This window comes from Trachurus trachurus (genome assembly GCF_905171665.1).
Source record: "Trachurus trachurus genome assembly, chromosome: 2".
Classification (NCBI taxonomy): Eukaryota; Metazoa; Chordata; class Actinopteri; order Carangiformes; family Carangidae; genus Trachurus; species Trachurus trachurus.
The window spans coordinates 14713838-14730495 of record NC_139914.1 but is presented as its reverse complement, the minus strand read 5'-3'; the positions used below and the strand labels follow the sequence as shown (position 1 = coordinate 14730495).

The 16658-nt window shown below is 40.1% G+C and overlaps 1 protein-coding gene across 1 annotated transcript in view; it reads left to right on the top strand.

The window, feature by feature from the left end:
• Positions 1-11523, top strand: part of runx1 (RUNX family transcription factor 1) — a gene marked incomplete at its 3' end in the record, with an annotated part of 20493 nt that extends 8970 nt beyond the window's left edge. Inside the window, exons 5-8 of the mRNA XM_083989087.1 lie at positions 2846-2950; positions 6151-6369; positions 10036-10182; positions 10970-11523. Of these exons, the coding sequence (XP_083845213.1) occupies positions 2846-2950; positions 6151-6369; positions 10036-10182; positions 10970-11523 (1025 nt within the window). The remainder of the gene's footprint in view (positions 1-2845; positions 2951-6150; positions 6370-10035; positions 10183-10969) is intronic.
• Positions 11524-16658: the final 5135 nt, after the last annotated feature.

Sequence of the window (16658 nt, the reverse complement as noted above, 5' to 3'; positions counted from 1 at the left end):
ACTGAAAACATTCTTTACAAAAACTGAAGGTCTTTCCAATTAATAAGTAAATATATATTTGTATATGGTGGTTTTAGAAACATATGTACAGTATTTTCCTGACAAAAATCAGGATAACACCCGATCCCTAAAAAGGATCGGGACGATGCCCGATCCCTAAAAAAGGATCGGGACGATGCCCGATCCCTAAAAAAGGATCGGGCATCGTCCCAATCCTTGAATCTGCACTAAGATAAGTTTGATAGAGCTTAATGCTGCTATTTATGTTAGTGTGTGTGACATGTGCAACTACTTTTCAGTCCTTTCTCTTTTTAGTTCCTCTTTTAAACATTAAACAGGGCCTTCACTTCATTTTGCTCTTTCACAATATCTGACACACAGAAAAACAAACGCACACACAAACACAGACTTTTTCCGGGAAACACACGCACACATTGCTTTGTTGACTCCGATGTAAATATGAGATTCCATCTGATTGGCCGATTGTGAGGGGAGCTGAATGACAGCAAGCCCTGGCATGACACACACACACAAAAAAAGAGACATAGGGGTGGCTAGATAAAAAGTCAGACACACACTCCTTTAAGATCTAGTCATTTTTTTGTGCAAGTGTGTGCATGAGTAAGTGTGTGTGTGTTCACTGATAGACACAACAGACCTCAGTTGTTGCCACCTCCCAACGTCTGTCACTGTAAACTCTCTATGTCAACAACCTGCACAAACTCCCTTTGCTGTGTTTATACTACACAACCTGTTACAGTGGTTCTAAAGAGATGTGTACAGAGCAGAATATGCAAATCGAGCATCGTCACCCACCTGTCACTCAAAAGGGCAACGCTTTCAGTTATATCTATATACATATCGTCTATATTCTGAAGGTTTTTACAGAGGGGATTGTTGATATATCATTCATACAACATTTTATTACTAAAAACATGGCGAAATTAGATTTTTTTAGGGCTGGTGACAGTATTTTCTCATTTACAGAGTGATACAAAGAGATATCCAAAATCCCCTCTGTAAAAACTTCTGACTCTAATATGTCAACAAAATAAAACAAGAATTTTGAAAGTAGCTTTATCCATTGTTCAGATTTCGGTTCTGGAAATATATGCAAATTAGCGCATATTGCATTAGATATTGCCTCATTTACATTTTTAAACATAACATTTGACAAAACTTGTAATACAAAAAATATTTCTCTTAATGTGAGTGATAAACTTGGGAAGTTTCATGGTGATATCTGTTAGTTAAAATGTTTTACCTTAAAATACATTTAAAAACCCATAGGCAGAGGTGGACATTTTTGTCCACTTGAAGGTCTGCAGACATATACCATTGCTACTAACCTAATTTTATAGCTGCATGTTCATACTTATCGGTTGATTATGCACTGTTTGTGTGTCGGACAGTTAAACTGGATTCATGTCTGCGAAGCTGAGCTTAAAAAAACTTAAACCTAAGTTTAGCTCGGTATTAGTAAAAAATCACATACAGGAAACATAAGCAGTTGGTCATGTCTGTTTGGGTGTCTTTGTGGTTTATGCTTCACCGATGCACAGCAGCATCAGCTTGTGGTGTAGCCAACCACGGGTGATGTTTCCCATCACAAACCTGCATCTACAGCATAAAGTGGAATCATTTTTCGGTCAATTAAAAACTCATTCATCACATGTGCGTTTGACTAAAATGTAAAATGTTAAGAGAGCAGCAGAGCGAGGAAGAAGTGAGAGTAACACCTGGCGTTGCCTACAAATAGTCTGTGGTGCGTGTGTGTGGCATCAGGTTGTCTGCGTGTGGTAGCAACAGAGGTGGTTTGCACATGTGTGTGTGTGTGTGCGCTATGTGCCGTTACAGCAGGCAAAGTGTTGAGTGAGTGCCCCCCTTTCCCTCTCCCCACACACACACACACACACACACACAAAGTGCTATAAATGTGAAATACCAACACTTGCTATGGTGAACATGTATTTTATATCCACTCTGTATAAATAACGTACAAGCCTCCTCTTCTGATTGGCCGGCAGGTGTCCCGTTAAAAGTGAACATAGCTGTGGTTTACGGTCTCTTTTAGAAATCAGAAAGTAGAAACTAAGATTGATTTAGATTGCCTGTAACTATAGCAACAGAAATTAAAAGTCGAGCTGCATCAGAAGAGCAGGTCTGAGTTAAAACACGGTGCAAGTGGTTCAGTCACAATGGCAGTTAAAACTAGCATTTAAAGGGATAGTAGCATTTTTTTTTAAAGTGGGGTTGTATGATCTACAAATAGCCCCTAAGTACTTTAATTGCAGTAGAAGACTCTCTGCACTCCTCCCGTTAGCAACGCCAGCCCATAATAGCCCTGCCCAGAGATTTACAACATACAGTGTTGTGAACAGACCCAAAGAAACGGCCTAAAAGAGGTTTTACGTGAAAATAAAATACACAGTTCCATTGTTCGCTATAATATAATTGGGCTGTCGTTGCTAACGGGAGGAGTGCAGAGAGTCTTCTACTGCAATTAAAGTACTATGCTAGTGCTAATGCTAGTTTAAGCATGTTTTGTGTCATGCTCAACTCTGACCTATGACCATGACCTGTTGAGCCAACTATGCAAATGCAATTGTCTCTTCAACTGTGTCAATTTATTAGCAAATGTGTCAACAAAATTGCAAATTGTTTGTTACAAGGCCACTGGACAGAAAAAAGCATGTTAGCATTAGCGTGTTCTGGGCTATTTAGCATGTTGTCTGTGTGTAATGTAATGGTTAAGGTGGATATTTGGGAAGAAAGAGCTCCAAATAATGCTTACAAAAGGACGCTAATATCGTTTTTTTTCCTTCTTGTATCTTTTGTCTTTTAGGGAAAAGTTTCACTCTGACCATCACAGTGTTCACCAACCCCCCTCAGGTGGCCACATACCAACGGGCCATTAAAATCACAGTGGATGGTCCAAGAGAACCGCGACGTAAGTTTCACCAACAAACAGAAAAACACATCCTCATCATACAGTAGGAGGTGGAGTCCCACAGGGTTCGATCCTGGGTCCCATGTAATTCTCCATTTACATGCTTTCAAAAGCAAAATCACTGAGCTCTAATAGTCACAGCTCCTTTCTGAGTGATGCTAGTGGAAGATGTGATGTTCTCTTAGCTAAAGGCCATTGCATTTAAAAAGTAATTGTAGCTTAAAGGGATAGTTCAACATTTTGGCATCCCTATAGTCTTAGGAGTAGGTTTGTTAAAAAAAACTTATCAAATACACAATCCAACAACTCCACAACGCTCTGATGGACAAGTTGTGAGCTGCACATTCACCACACTATGAGATAATAACACAACGTTACCACACAGAGTTGTTTTAGAGGGAAATTCATGCAAAACCGCTGATGCACGTTGCCTTCAGGGACAGTTTTTCATCAACAGTCTCTGTATTTCCCTCTACAACAACTCTGTGTGGTAACGTTGTGTTATTATCTCATAGCGTGGTGAATTTGCAGCTCACAACTTGTCCACCAGAGCGTTGTGGAGTTGTTGGATTGTGTATTTGATGAGTTTGATGAGGGAAACCAAGAAATCCCATAATGAGCCTCCGTAGCGTAGCTCTGAGCAGCTCACGGCTCTGCTCCGCCGATCTAAAAACAGCTTGCACCGACAATTAAAGGTAACAAACCTACTGCTATGACTATAGGGATTATGGCAATGGGCCAGTTTGCCAAAATGTTGAACTATCCCCTTTAAAATAACCTAAATCTAAGTTTATCTCTTCATCTGGAGCATGATTGTTGCTATACTTAGTGCTAAACTCACAAGCCTCATGTGAAATGTAAGCAAATGTAAGATTTACAAGCTTGCTGAGTCGTCGTGGGTTTATACGATCACTTGCAGTTTCCCTCATGTTGAAGCTAATAGAGTCACTGAGGACATCAACATCTGTGTGTGATCCTTTCAAACAGTCTCAGCTGAGTGAGTCAATAAGGAACCTGATGCAACTCCGACTTCCTCTCCCACTCGGTTGTGTTGAAACACGGGGATTTCTAATGGCAAGATGAAATCACAAAGAAGCAGCCTCATAAACACTAACTAATGTGTGTCAGAGGGACAACACACACACACAACACTCATTCATGTCTGTGAAACGGAGGTGAAGTGAGGGGAAAGTGAAATGAAAGTGGAGCGAGGGGGTCGCCGGTCGGGAGAGACACGAGGCGACAGCGAAGAGAGGATGAACTCCTGCCAGCTCCATTCAGCTGTGAATAACTATCACTCGTCTCTAACTCGCCCACACACACACACACACACACACACACACACACACACACAGTATAAATACACACTCGAGCGCACACTTCCCCCACTGGGAGGAAGTGCCTGTAACTGGAGCTCAGCCTCGGTGCTTTGAAGTGCAGCCAACGGCACAGACAGCGTGACAGATCACCACACCACCACGCACATAAACACACTCTGCAGATTCCCCCGAATGGACGGTGGACGTGTACAGTGTAGTGTGTGTGTGTGTGTGTGTGTGGGGCTGTAACTTGCAGCTGTAATCCTCCCCGGGTGATGTAATCAGATTACAACGATGATGATGAACAATATGTGACATAATCCAGTGGTTCTCACACTGCAAAAACCCAAAATCTTTCCAAGAATATTTGTCTTATTTCTTGTCAAAATGTCTCATTTCTAGTCAAAACTAATCTCTTTCCACTTAAAATAAGACTCATAACCTAAAAATTAACTTGTTTTTAGATCATTTTCACTTGTTTCAAACTAATTTTCACTTGAAATAAGTAGAAAAATCTGCCAGTGAAAGCAAGTTTTTTGTGTTTGTAATAAGAAAGAAAAACTTGCTCCACTATCAGATTATTTCTAGTGAAAATCTGTTTGAAAGAAGTAAAAAGTGTCTAAAAACAAGCTGCTTTTTATGTGATGAGTCTTATTTTAAGTAGAATGAGATTTGTTTTGACTAGAAATAAGACAAATGTTCTTGGTAAGATTTTGAGTTTTTGCAGTGCAACTGGTGGGTCGGGACCCAAAAGACCCGTTCTGGATGGGTCGCAGACAGCTGGTCATGTCTTTTATTTTGAAAAATAACTTATTTTGAAAGGCACGAGACACGTGAACACATGCAGTTGTAATGCTCCTCCTCACTTTCTTATTATTTGCTCCATTTGCTCTGAATGCAAAGATCTCAGTTTCTTATTAATGTGGCCTGAATGCAGTGAAAACACCTTGTGAGTTAAATATCTTGCATATAATAGTTCCTCTTTAAAAAGGCACTCAGACAACTTCTACCATCTATATAAGGGTTCAAATGAAGAAACCACAGAGCAAATACTACTAAAAATGGCAACTGCTGTTGGCTATAAATCCAGATTTTTATCTCCTGTAAAAAAGGAGAAAATTATGAAGATACAGTTTTTTCCTTTTTTTTTTCTAATTTTTTTTTTTACAAAATAATTTTAATATACCCTAAATGTTTGTTTGTTTTATTTAACAAACAAAAAAAATGTAGGAGCATTTAAAATCAGCAAAAAATAAGGAAATAAAGAAACTATCTACCGTAATCCAGTGGTTCTCAACTGGTGGGTCGGGACCCAGCAGTGGGTCTAGACCCGTTCTGGATGGGTCGTGGACAGCTGGTCAAAAAAGTAAATAATATTTAATGCACATCTGATGTTGGACATGTCTTTTATTTTGAAAAATAACTTATTTTGAAAGGCACGAGACACGTGAACACATGCAGTTGTAATGCTCCTCCTCACTTTCTTATTATTTGCTCTGAATGCAAAGATATCAGTTTCTTATTAATGTGGCCTGATGCAGTGAATCTGGTTTTGTTTTGTGGGTCTTTATTTTGTGCAGTTTGATATTTATTCACTTTTGTGAACATGCTCTGAATGCAGAGATGCATTAGAAGTCAAATATATCGTTTTGTTGGTCTCCATTTTGTGCAGTTTGATATTATTTTATTCACTTCCGTACATGCAGTTGTCATGGTAACTCCTCAGTTTCATTCATGTGCTCTGAAATACACTTTTTTTTAGTTTTTAAAGGCTTTAAAAAATAATTCTCAGTTTGAATTCTATAAAAGTGGGTCGTGACTTAATGACCATGTGAGACGAGTTGAGAACCCCTGACTTAATCGTCTCTCCTCTTCCTCCAGGTCACCGGCAGAAGATGGACGAGGTGAAACCCGGGTCGCTGGCGTTCTCGGAGCGGCTGACGGAGCTGGAGCAGCTGAGACGCACCTCCATGAGGGTGACGCCCCCCCACCACCACCATCATCATCATCACCATCATCAACCCTCGGCCAACACCCGCCAGGCCGCCGGGCTCAACGCCGCCACCTTCTCCGGCCCCACGCACTCTCAGATAACTGCCGGTAAGAAAACGGTCCAAAGTCAACACACAGGTTTCTGAGGAATGCTAGCACACTGCAAAAACTTGTCTTCTTTCTTGTCAAAATGTCTCATTTCTAGTCAAAACTAATCTCTTTCCATCATCTAAAAATGAACTTGTTTTTAGATAATTTTCACTTGTTTCAAACTAATTTTCACTTAAAATAAGTAGAAAAATCTGCCAGTGAAAGTAAGTTTTTTGTGTTTGTAATAAGAAAGAAAAACTTGCTCCACTATCAGATTTTTCTACTTATTTCAAGTGAAAATCTGCTTGAAAGGAGTAAAAAGTGTCTAAAAACAAGCTGCTTTTAATGTGATGAGTCTGATTTTAAGTAGAATGAGATTTGTTTTGACTAGAAATAAGACAAATATTCTTGGTAAGATATTTGAATTTTTGCAGTGCAACAGTTGTTAGCAGCTCGCATTCTTTCTAAAATACACCTGAAGAGAGGTTTGGGAAGCTAGGCTAGGCTAGGCTAATGTGTTTCATTCACTGACGTAAACACATTCACACAGAACTGAGATAACAGTAACAGTAAACGTAACATTTAGCATTTAACAGCACATTTCCTCAACAGCATCAACAAAACTGTCAACGATCAAACTGTCTGAGATCATGATCTCAGCTAACGCTTTTTTGCTAATTTTGCTAATGCTCGCTAATTAACGCTTAAAGGGACAACGAGGAGTTTTGGAAAGCTAAGCATTTTCACACTACATTTCCCATGAGCCTTCTTAGACCGGCACAAGACGGACAAAAGCTAAAACATTTGCCAAGAATGTTTTTATTCATCAAGAATGAAAGTCGGAGGTTCGAAGACGATCAGATACCGTCGTAGTTCCGACCATAAACGGTGATTCAGCTGAGTTATTCTCATGACCCACCGGGCAGCATCCGCAAAACCCAAAGTAGGAAATGCTGGGCGAGTCGACCACTAAATAATAACAACAAAATAACTATAAAGACAAAACGATAAATTTATCGAAAATGGACCCATTAACAAGTTTTGTTTTTAGATAATTTCCATTTGTTTCAAACTAATTTTCACTTGAAATAAGTAGGAAAATCTGCCAGTCAAAGCAAGTTTTTAGTGTTTGTAATAAGAAAGAAAAACTTGCTCCACTATCAGATTTTTCTACTTATTTCAAGTGAAAATCTGCTTGAAAGAAGTAAAAAGTGTCTAAAAACAAGCTGCTTTTTAATGTGATGAGTCTTATTTTAAGTAGAATGAGATTTGTTTTGACTAGAAATTAAATTTTGACTAGAAATAAGACAAATATTCTTGGTAAGATTTTGAGTTTTTGCAGTGTAGCAGGTGTGTTTTATAAAGGAAATAACCGTTGCTACGTAGCGTTCTGTGCTATGACTGTAGCTACTGCAGATGTAGAAGCAGCAGACACCAGTGGACTCGTCATTTTAATGATGTCTGGGTTGAAAATATTCAGCTGCTTCTGTTTTGAGTTTTATTTTAATGAGCAGTTTAAGGTTTGTCAGTTTGAGACAGATACAGAACACAACAGGAAAGCTACTGTTTGTGTGTGTGTGTGTGTGTGTGTGTGTGTGTGTGTGTGTGTGTGTGTGTGTCCCAAACTCGTGCGTTCAGTTCACATCAACCCTGCATGTTCCTCCTTGTGGTTTTAGTGAGACCTATTGTGGTCTGTGTGTGTGTGTGTGTGTGTGTGTGTGTGTGTGTGTGTGTGTGTGTGTGTGTATGCGCACACACAACACGTGTCCATGCACACGCCGCGTGTTTGCGTGCGTGTGCGCGCACCTGTCGTTACCGTGGATGCGGCGCCGAAGCGCGGTATCTGTTCCTCTTCAGCGGTGACGTTCCGATCCGTTTTTACGCACGCATGCACGCACGCACACACACACACACACACACACACACACACACACACACACACACACACACACACACACACACACACACACACACACACACACACACACACACACACACACACACACACACACACACACACACACACACACAGTCGTTATACACTTCAGCTTTTCTTCTTTTCTTTTTTGTTGGTGATGTGTGTATTTGCATGTGTGTCTGCGAGTGAGGAAGCAGGGCCGGCCAACAGGAGGAAACGAGAGTCAGCTGGCAGGAAGTGCTACCATGAGAAAAAACATTTCAAACCAAAACCTAAAAAAAAACACAACTTCAGATCAGAAAACAGATTTTCTCAGACTGATGCTACTTTTAAAACTTCCATATAGGCTACTGTAGTTTTGAGATATGTTAAAGTATGACAGGCTATACTCAACCTGTATCTGGATGGGACAATGGCTGCTCTGGATATAAGAGAACAGTTGTTTTGCATGTAGGTTTTGGCAATTTCTATAAATAACAAGCACTGGAATTAGCAGCTTTTAACCTGCCAATGTAAAAAAAAAAGAAAAAAAAAGCCATAAACTTTTGAAATCAAAACATATTGCTTTTATATTGTGAAAGAAGGTAAAAGGTCAAATAGAAAAAGACTCAAGAAGCCACAAAGGAAACCTCTGAACACTTCTGCACTAGTTTTCTAAAGAAAAAAAAGATAATATTAAATATTATAATTAATAATGGCCAGGGCGGAGAAAGGTGATGATAACTCTAGGGGCCCAGCGCCCAGTGGGGCCCATAAAAAACCCCAGTAGTCTAATCTTTGTATGACTGATTTATTCTGCTTAGACCCTGACTAATACTCATAGTAATGCTGCATTAGCATCAAAACAAAGTAGGCTAAATAAAAAAAGTTTAATACATATGTAGTCAGTGGCCCAGTTTAGTAGCCTATTCTTTCAGGGGGCCCAGAATTCCTAGCAACGGCCCTGACAATAATTATTATACATGACATTATGTTAAGAAGCTAAGAATTTTGTACTTTCATCCACATCAGTAAATCCCTTAAATACATTTAAAAGCTGATTTAAACCGATTCTAATCTCATAAGTTAAGATCAAATCAGTTAAGTTAGGATAATGTAAATTAAGTTCAGATATTCCTTTATTATATTTTCCCACGCGAGGAACATTTCCAGCTGCAGCAGCAGCAAATATCAACAAAACAGGACAAAGAACACTGAATGATAAATACAAGCCCCCAAAAACAATATTTTGTAATAATAATTATGACAATCCATGCAGATAAGTGATGACAACATGTCCAGAGATCTTTAACATTGTATTTAGCTTCCAATGAAATGTAACAAAGAGTAATTGTTCCTCTGAGATTTACATGAAGGTCTCTCAGGCTTTGATCATCAGACTGGTGCAGACCTCGTCAGCCCTTCCTGCTCACTCTTCTCTTTCTCATCACTCTCAAAGTGAGAATAGCAACAGGAAGCCATTCGACACCTCTTCTCTTTCTTTTCTCTATCCTTTCTCTGTCCTCACTCACTCATTTCGTATCTACTCTTTTATTTGTTATAGAATATTCTAAAGTCAAGGTTTACTTCCTGGTCCTTCCCCATAGCTTCAGTCACATGACCGATAGCTACATGTTTTGTTGAACTGGCCTGTAAAGATACATGTGTAATGTCTAATATGGCTCATACTGATGACATCATAGTGATGTAATCCCATAATAATGTGTACAACAGTAACTCTCTGAAGGTTTTAATGGTAATGAAACAATTTCTCTGTGTGTCATCAGATTCCAGACAGATGCAGTCGTCTCCATCTTGGTCCTACGACCAATCGTATCCCTACCTTGGCCAGATAACCACGCCCACCGTCCACTCGGCCAATCCCCTTTCACCTGGCCGCTCTTCACTCAGCGACTTGTCCTCGAGACTCACAGGTAACACACGTTAGCATCACAACCACACACACAGATAATTGACCACACAATGTAGTGTGACGCAGTTACGGGTTGTTTACTTCCGGCGATCATCGTTACCATAGCGCTGCTGTATTTAGATTAGCCTATTTTTATTTTTTTAATAATAATTATCATTTTTTAATACCTTCTTAATATAACTAACTAGCCGCCTGGCTAGCGGCTAACTAGCCGTTAGCGACTAGTTAGCCGCTCGGCTTTTATTTAAAAAATAAAAATAAAAAACACCGTAATGTTTATGAAGAGGGCAACCAGCTCTACGGAGTTTAGAAGGACTTCTTTAAGCCTCTCTTTGCTCCTCACGTCTTAATTCTCCGTGACTTTTCGCTAGCCGAGCGGCTAACGGCAAAATGCGATCAATGATTAATGATCGCAAAATGCTTCGACCACTATAAAAACGGCACCGACTACACTAGTAACAATATGTACAAACATGAATGAAGAATGAAAGTGTTGTTTGTAATTTTATTTAGCCTCTAATTTTCATTGAGTCAGTATGCTAAGTTAGCGGGGCGGCTAACGGCAAAATGCGATCAATGATTAAATGATAAAAAATGCTTTGACTACTATATAAAAAAATACAAACTGAACCGACTATTAACAACATGTAAAAACATAAATGAATGTAGAATGAGAGAGTTAGCTGTAAAGTGTTAGATGTAGGCTAATCACATTGTGCAAGTGGTCGATACAGCACTGAAGTGTGTAGATGCATTGATTGTAACCTCTGACCTTTGACCTCTCTCAGGTCCTGACCTCACAGCGTTCGGCGACCCTCGGATGACCTTGGAACGATCTTTCACTTCGCTGCCCGACCCGCGGGTGCACTACGGCCCCCCCACGGCGGCCGCCTTCACCTACACCCACTCCCACCACAACCCCGTCTCCAACGGCGCCCTGGGCATCACCATGGCGACGGCCATGGCGACCGCTCCGACGGGGCGGTACCACACCTACCTGCCCCCGCCCTACCCGGCCAACGCCCCCCACCAGGCTCAGAACGGGCCCTTCCCCTCCACCTCGTCGCCGTACCACCTCTACTACTCCGCCGCCGCCGGATCGTACCAGTTCTCCATGATGGCGGGGGCCGGGGGGGCAGGAGGGGGAGGGGCCGGGGGGGGGGACTCGCATTCCCCCCCCAGAATCCTGCCCCCCTGCACCAACGCCTCCACGGGGTCGTCGCTCCTACACCCGTCGCTGCCCAACCAGAACGAAGGAGGAGTGGGCGTAGAGGTGGAGTCGAGCCACAGCAGCTCGCCGACAAACATGGCCGCCGCCGAAGCCGTGTGGAGACCGTACTGAGCTAAGCTAAGCTAGCAAGCTAAGCTAAGCTAAGCTAAGCTAGCAAGCTAGCCAAACAGTAGAGGACTTGAACAAGCTTCTGGTCACATGATGACAAACACTCAACATCATCAAACACACAAGTTTAAAATAATCCAGAGTTCAGTAAATTCATCTAATTTGCCTTTTTGGTTCAGAAATGCTGTATCCTCTGGGGATCATGACATTGTACTATAAAAACAAATATGGTAGTATCAAGTTAGACTTTCCCACCCGGACTGGACCCAAAATAATCCAGAGTTCAGTTAATTTATCTAATTTGCCTTTTTGGTTCAGAAATGCTGTATCCTCTGGGGACCATGACATTGTACTATAAAAACAAATATGGTTGTATCAAGTTAGACATTCCCACCCTGACTGGACCCCAAATAATCCAGAGTTCAGTTAATTTATCTAAATAATTCATCTAAATAATGCAGAGTTCAGTAAATTCATCTAATTTGCCTATTTGGTTCAGAAATGCTGTATCCTCTGGGGATCATGACATTGTACTATAAAAACAAATATGGTTGTATCAAGTTAGACTTTCCCACCCTGACTGGACCCGTGGGTTCCAACTGGTTATTACGTAAAGCTATAGTGCGTAACTTCTATCGCCCCCTAGAGGATTTCTGCGTTATTACAACGAAACGGCCAGCACCTAGGGCCCGGTGTAACCCGCCCCTCCCCTCCCCACCGCTACCGTTTGTCACTCTCTTTCTTCGCCAACAGACCTTCTGCCGAATGAGAAGGCTTTTTGTCAGGTAAAACCGAGTAGAACGCGTTATGCTGCGTTCCAGGCACGGTTTTGAACCCGTAAGTTACGACTTCAAGTCACGATGAGCGTTCCAGGCAACCCGTAACTTGTGTTTCTCCGACCTGTTTTACCCGTGAAAGTCACTATAACGGCCGTCAAACTCGTAACTTCAGACCCATGAACTCTTACCATATCAAACTGGTTCAGTTCACAGGTCGGAAAAACATCCATCCGAGTTACGGGTTGCCTGGAACGCACCATTATTTCCTGTCCGCCAGCGCGGGAATGTCGCCAAAGACACCAAATACAAAAAGAACAAATACTGAAGAATACGCCGAGGTGTTAGAGGAGCAGAACAGCTTAATCAGTGTTGTATCATCTTCTCTTGTAGTGGCTTGGGTGAAACGGATATTTACAGACACGTAGAAGTTACGCACTATAGCTTTAATATTAATACTAATGCTAATACTACTTATAATACATTTTATTAATACGTTCAAGGACACCTTAAAAATTACAAAAAGTACAAGGCCATAAAATACAAAATAAAGTTGAATAAATATAACAATGAATATTAAAGGTGAAGTAATTTCATAAATTGGAACATATAATTACACACAGAGCTCCCTTTTAAAAAACGTTTATATTCGTCATCATGTGACCAGGCGCTGGATAAGATAAGAGCTCCAAGAAGAAGCAGACACAGAATGACTGACAGGTGCACCGGCCAATGGGCTCGCTGGAAGTGGAGACGCTGACACTGACAGGTGCATGCAGCAGCAGCACTGGACGCTCAGTTCTGCTTCAAAAACGGACATTTTCCTCATTAATGTTGTTGTTGTTGTTGTTATTGTGAATAGATTGATTTGATTGACAGGTCCGTCTTAGCTCCGCCCCCCCCATTGCTCGTCAAGGAAACATGATCACATCACTGGTTGGCGGGTTGTTACGACGACCCCCTGAAGCAAAAAAAACAAACTTTGACCTCTGACTCTCAGACTCCACACCTCATCCTGACCCTTCAAAATAAAATCACCATCCTCACTAGGGTTGCAAAAGCTTTCCATGGGAAGTTAAACTGGGGAATTTTAGAAATATTCCCAATTGGAAACTTTCCTTGGGAATTATGGGAATTTATGGGAATTATTAGGAATTTATGGGAATTAACTGGAAATTGGGGGTAATTTAAACAAACTGTATCATATCTAAACATAAATGCAAATATTTTGTTTTGTCATAAGCAGACATCCATGCAAAATAATACAATTGAAAAACAATCAATTCTTTTACCCAAATCTTTTAGCCAAGATTATGCTACAATATATTTCCCCCAACTATATTTAAGTTCCCTGTTAAGAGCCAACCTTAAATTTTGTAAATTTCAGTTTTATTCCCGTTAATTCCCATAAATTCCCATGGAAAGTTTCCAACTTTGAAAATTCCCGGAATTTTGCAACCCTAATCCTCACAGAGATATTTGTGGATTAATTAATAAAGTTAGAATCCGTGTTTATTAATTAGACTGGATTCTATCAAGGTTTGAATCGGATCTCAAAGGCTTCAATATGACTCGGATGATTTATTCATTTCCTCACTGCACTGAGAAATCATCACAGTATGAAGAGTGATGGGTTAACTTATTCCTACAATACCTTTTATGGTAGCATGTTGTGCGTGTGTGTGTGTGTGTGTATGTGAGTGTGTGTGAGTGTGTAAGTGCTACATTCACCCATGATTCACTGCCATTGCTGTAAATAACATCTGGATTTGATCATGTTATCACCACTCCTTCCTTCCGCTCTCTCTCTCTCTCTCTCACACACACACACGCATGCGTACATACACACAAACGACTTTTATTTTGAAATTGTTGATAGTGCACATTTGGTTGTGATTTATATAAATACCCTTGTGAAGAAAATGCGACTGTCCTGTGGTTACTGCTCATGAACACACACACACACACACACACCTCATCTGATTCAGGGTCGTTGTATAGGGGAGAAAGGTGATGATAATACTCATAGTAATGCTGCATTAGCATCAAAACAAAGTAGGCTAAATAAAAAATGATAATACATACGTAGTCTAAGAAAGAAAAAGGAAAAGTCAGGGGGAGGGGCCCACTTTAGTATTCTTTAAGGGGACCCAGATTTCCTAGCGACGGCCCTGTGTAGAAGCAAATTATCATAGTACCTTTTACAAACTTCAAACATGAAGATAATTGGTCGATTCCTACGCACATGTCATCAAGAAAACCAACCGTCTTCATTCCTTCTTTATCTTTGGGTATTCCTTGAATCCCTCCTGGTCTATCAGCCTTGTTCCCAGATTAATTAGTTAATGCTAACTCAACCACATGGCTAATGCTGGTGCTGCTTGAGGTGAGTTCTTTTCAGTTCTTCTTTAATGTCATAAATAATAAGAGTAATCTATTATCTAAGAGTAATCTCCTCTGAATCCCAGATTGTCTTCCCTTCATTCATGATCATTGTCCATCAACTTCACGGTTGTCCTACCACTAGTAGCCTAATAACCCCCTTTCTCATCCAGTAATAAGCAAACCATGCATTGAGATTGACAAATTCTAGGTTTTAGGAGTTGATATCACTTATATCTGAAAGGTAAAGGAGTTCCCTCAGAGGAAGAATCAGAAACCCTTCTAGGACCAGGGTGAGTTCTGTTCAGACAGCCCTATCTGGTCTGTGGTGATATTAACAGTGAAAGGGAAAACCTCCTGTCCACACATCTACTGATAACTCAATAAAGACATCGAGCAGCTGGCTTAACAACATGTTAACCCTGGAATTTGCAGAAAAACCATAGCAACATACTATCTTTACAATTTACAATAAGAAGAATAGCGGTATAGGACTTTAGATGGACTCTGCTCAACTTCACACTGTTGGTGTCTTGCTGAGCTCCTGAAGAAGTGTTTGGTTTGGTTTTTGGATGGGTGAAAATCAAGAAAATCCCAAATACAGATGTGAAAAAATCCATAAAAGCCCTTTGATATCACAGCTTTGACAGTTGAGGCCAAGCAGTTGGTTTCTCCTCAGGGAAACAGAGCGCAGAAGTTCCTTAGTTGGCCTTTTTTTTTACTTTGAAAAAGTATACAATGAATTAAAAGTCTTAATTTCCCCATAATTCATTACACCACAGTCTGGTTTAAGAACTAAAGTGCTTTGTGCAAAAGATGAGTTCAGAGTCAGAGTCTATCTAAAGGCTTGTACAGTGTGGTTGTGTAGACTTAGGCAACGCTGCCATCTAGTGGTCAAATTTTATCATGACATCCCAATATAACCTTTAAAACTGAAGGTTTAAATCATTTTACAAGGTAAAAAGCTGATAAATGATACATACATGTTTGTTGAAATAGTTTCACACTGTAACAAACTTACTTAAATATTTAAGCAACACTAATAAAAAAAAAAAGCCTATTGATTCCCTGGAATAAATTCATGTAGCTCCAAAAACATTTCAATCAAAGTCATTATCAGTCATTTACCAGCCGTGAATCACTGTTCTGTTGCTAAAGCTCCAGTTTTCTCTCTGCAGCCGACCAGCACAGACAAGAATTGATTTCCTTGGCTGAGCTTCAGGTGATTGATGACCCAAAGTAATGACAAATTAACAGGCAGCCAGAATTTACATAATGTCCTATTAATCACTGTGACATAGGGGCTGAGGATTGTGATGATGATACCAAAAAAAATTACATTTTTACACATACGTACATTTATTTTATTTCTAGTTAAATAAATGCCTGGTGAACGCAGCCCTGGGCTTTTCCAAGCTGAATACATTTGAATCATGATGCCCCTTCAAAAATGTCAAATTTGTTAAATATAGTATTACTTTTGGGCAAATACCATATTGCAAAAAAAACTGTTTTTGAGGTATGAAAGTATTTTTTTCTTGAGCTTTGTTTTTGTTAAAATTGTTGTCAATCTTTTTGTGATTCTGCTCAAACTTCTATGGTTTAAAGGAGTGACATGTTAACTTTAAGGTGATATGATTAGCATGTATCAAGAGCACTTTGTTTAGCTACATGGGGTTTCATCATGGCTGACCGGACAGGGTGTCCCTGTGCAATATATGAATATAAAAACAGACCACAAAACAGTATTTTGACATTAATTTTTTTTTTTACTGTTGTATTGCTAATAGTAAAATGATGAGAGAATAAATGACAATGGCAATATAAAAGTTATTCCCTCACAAATTGTTCCATTCATCCTTATGTCACTGAAAGTCTTTTTTTTTTCAATTTGAATATTTGATATCTGCACATACAATAAGGCCTCCTCATCTAGACAAATCTATACTGTAACTGCCATCTGATCAAAGCTGATGAATA